Source organism: Trichechus manatus, unplaced genomic scaffold, assembly GCF_000243295.1.
Source record: "Trichechus manatus latirostris isolate Lorelei unplaced genomic scaffold, TriManLat1.0 scaffold00045, whole genome shotgun sequence".
Classification (NCBI taxonomy): Eukaryota; Metazoa; Chordata; class Mammalia; order Sirenia; family Trichechidae; genus Trichechus; species Trichechus manatus.
The window spans coordinates 11,392,201-11,395,367 of record NW_004443981.1 but is presented as its reverse complement, the minus strand read 5'-3'; the positions used below and the strand labels follow the sequence as shown (position 1 = coordinate 11,395,367).

Here is a 3,167-nt window from a genome sequence, read left to right as displayed (position 1 = left end):
CAGAAGCCCAGCGCGGCGCCCGGAGCCGGACCCGCACCCGCGCCGCTGCCGGGACCGCGCCCTCGGCCACCCCGCGATGATCGCGACCGCAGCCCTCCTGCGCGTCCTCTTGCTCCTGCTGGTCTTCGGCCGCAGCACCCATGGTGAGCCCCCCCGGCGGCCCGGCTCGCGCCCCCTTTGGGGAAGCCTGCGACGCCCTCCCTGGCCGCCAGCGCCCCGCGCGCCCCGTCCCGTGCGCCCCAACTCCCGCCCGTCCCGCCTAACCCTAAGCCCCGCGCTGCGCCCGCCTCGCCCTCCAGCCACTGTTGCATGCCAAGCCCGAACCTGGGGTCCCCGGGGGGCAGGGGAGGTGTGGGACCCCAGCCCCTTCCCGCCCCGCAGAAGTGGCGCTTGGAGGGGTGTCGGTGCGCTGAGAGAGGAGATATGGAGAAACGAGGTGATGTGGGGAGTCCTCTGCAAAATTGCTTCTTTGAGGTGTAACTTTGGGGTGTCTCTGTGTGTTCATGGGGAAACAGGTCTCTGGGGGCGGTGGGGGGTGACTTTGCCGTCCTAGCCCCAAATTGCCAACCAAGAGCCCAGCCCGAGCCGCTCCTGCGTGGCGTTTCTCTAGGTGAGGGGCTGCGACACTTTTGTCTGCAGCGGCCATCTGTCTCTGACAGCGAGAGAGTTGCCCCCTCCCCGCGCCCCCCCACCACCGCGCCGGTGGTTATGGGGGGGGGCTGTCTGGAAAGCTGGAAAGTGAGTTGTGTAAATGCACACAGTAGGCGCCTATCAAACAGTGACAGATTCCCAGCCTGCTCTGTAAAAGCCTTGCGCATCCTGTTAATGTGAAGAGTCCGGGGTCAGGAAAATGGGAAGATTTTACCTAGGCGTCTGGATTAACTGGGATAACCTTTAAAAAAAAAAAAAAAAACACAGACGCCTTACCTGTGAGGCGACCAGGTGAACTGCCTGGGTTTCCCAGAGCCAAACGTCTCAAAAATCTGCCCCAATCTTATAGCTCACTTTGCAAACGTGAGGGTTTGGCTGAGAGCCCAGGGGTTAAATCTTTCCCCCTCACCGGCTCCCATCCTCGCTGTTCAGCTGATTTGAGGTTTTGAATTTTCTTTGGGGGAGAAAAAGTGTCTGCCCTGCTCCTAAGAACGAAGGCGTGTGCTGTGTCACCCAGTAACCAGAAACATGGGAAAGATTTTTTTTCTGAGTACCTTGAACCACGGTCCATCTACAGATATGAAAGTGCCTACTGTGTGTGAGGCGGTGCCGAGGGTCATTGACTTCCCCAGGGGAAGCTGTGGGCCGTTTGGGAGTTCACCTGCTTTGCCTTGGTCGCAGGGGTGTCACGGGGTGAATCTTGTAAACTGTTTGTGCCTCAGGTGCTGTTAACTGCTACCCGGCCTGCCACCCCGTCCATGGATCCTGTGAGGATGAGAATGTCTGCAGGTGACGTCATGACCCCCAAGAGACAGGGGGCCGGGGCAGAATCCTGGGGAGGGCTCTCAGTGTCTGATAAAAGGGGGGCTTGGCCACTGGGCTGCGGCAAACAGCCGCTCGTCCGTGCAAAGACTGGTGGGGGAGGGCTGGGAGAAGACGCAGGGTGCGGGGGTAGTAGCCACAGCTCGAGCCCCTGCAGAGTGAGACCATTGCAGTCACTGCGGCAGAGCGCCAAAGTGACGCAGGTTCTTGGGGATCCTGTGTCTGCTCCCCACCCTGTCCTCTCTTTAAGCTTCTCATTCAGGTGACTGGGATCTGCCTCCCGGGACCGTGGCCTGGCACTGTGCAAAGACTGCCAGGGCCCTTGGCTCCACGGAGAGCCAGCCTAAGCCCCCCTCACACATCCCCACCTTTCCTTCCCACAGGTGCCAGCCTGGCTGGCAGGGTCCCCTGTGTGACCATTGCGTGCCCTTTCCTGGCTGTGTCAATGGGATCTGCTTCGAGCCCTGGCAGTGCGTTTGTGACGAAGGCTGGGAGGGACATCTCTGCGACATAGGTGGGCACAGCCTCTGCCCATCACCCCGTCCCCTCACCTCCCATCACCCCTACCCCTCGACCCCAACCACCTCCTTCCAGCCAGATGGTGTCTCCTCTCCCCTCCGACGTAATACCCACACCTGGCACCTGTGTTGTAATGATCCGTGGACACACTTTCCGAGTGCAGAGCCTCCCCCAAGGTAGAGACTTTATCTCACTCACTCTGCACCGCCAGCACCCAGCATCCAGAGAAGGTACTGGAAGGAGGGGTTAGAAGGGGGCTGCTGATTGAATCAAGAGTCACAAAATACACACGCAAAGCCGCGAAGGTGGGGACCACAGCCCTGGGCCACCTGTCCAGGTCTTTGATGCTGAGAGAGAGGAGCTAAGACTCCTGTCTCTGGATGATCTGGATGATCATGTGCAGGGCTGTCAGGAGGTGACAGAAAGCAAACCAACCAACCAACAGCCGAATGAACAAACCGGTAATCGGCTAAATCGTGGGGGGAGCAGGAACTCGCTCTCAGGACGCTGGGGTCGGGCTGGGGCCCGACTGGAGAAGTCAGGGCTGGCGGGAGACCGGGTGAGAAGTGGTTAGAGTGTAGATGGGCGCTATCTGTTGATTTCTTTAAGTTACGCCATCTTTGTCCTTCATGACCCCGGGCAATTACCAGTTGGCTGTCGCTGCCTCTTCAGGCTGCAAAAATGTTCACGTGGGCCCATTTTCATTTGGCAAAACCAGCCCCAAAGCCCTCGAAAATACCCCAGCAGCAGAGGCATCTGCGGGGCCTCGGGCCTGTCCCTCTACCATTAGCAGAGCCCACACAGAGACACCCCAAGGGGTGCTGACAGGCGGGTGTCAAGGGTGCAGAGTGGGCACTCTGAGGTCAGAGGGTGGCTGCTCCCTCAAATCGGCCTCCTGTAGATTGTCTCAGGGCAGTGGAACAGCCTTTGAAAATCTATCAGGCACTCGAGGTACAAAAAGGGAAACTGAGGCCCAGAGAAGGGAGAGGCTGTGCTCAGGGACACAAGAAGCGAGAAGAACAGCCAGGCTAAACCCTGACCCCAGAAAGGGATTAGTTCTCCTCTGAGGCTTCTTGGTAGGGCCCTCCACGGAGGCAGGGAGGCAGACCTAGGAGGACATTGTTCTCGCCCTGCCCCCAGAGCTGAGGCAGCCAGCTTTCAAGATCAAGCTCCCC

The 3,167-nt window shown here is 59.5% G+C and overlaps 1 protein-coding gene across 1 annotated transcript in view; it reads left to right on the top strand.

The window, feature by feature from the left end:
- The first annotated feature begins 22 nt into the window (after positions 1 to 22).
- DLK1 (delta like non-canonical Notch ligand 1) overlaps positions 23 to 3,167 on the top strand; it is a 7,690-nt gene continuing 4,545 nt past the window's right edge. Inside the window, exons 1-3 of the mRNA XM_004376721.2 lie at positions 23 to 143; positions 1,374 to 1,440; positions 1,857 to 1,987. Coding sequence (XP_004376778.1) covers positions 77 to 143; positions 1,374 to 1,440; positions 1,857 to 1,987 — 265 coding nt within the window. The 5' untranslated portion in view covers positions 23 to 76. The remainder of the gene's footprint in view (positions 144 to 1,373; positions 1,441 to 1,856; positions 1,988 to 3,167) is intronic.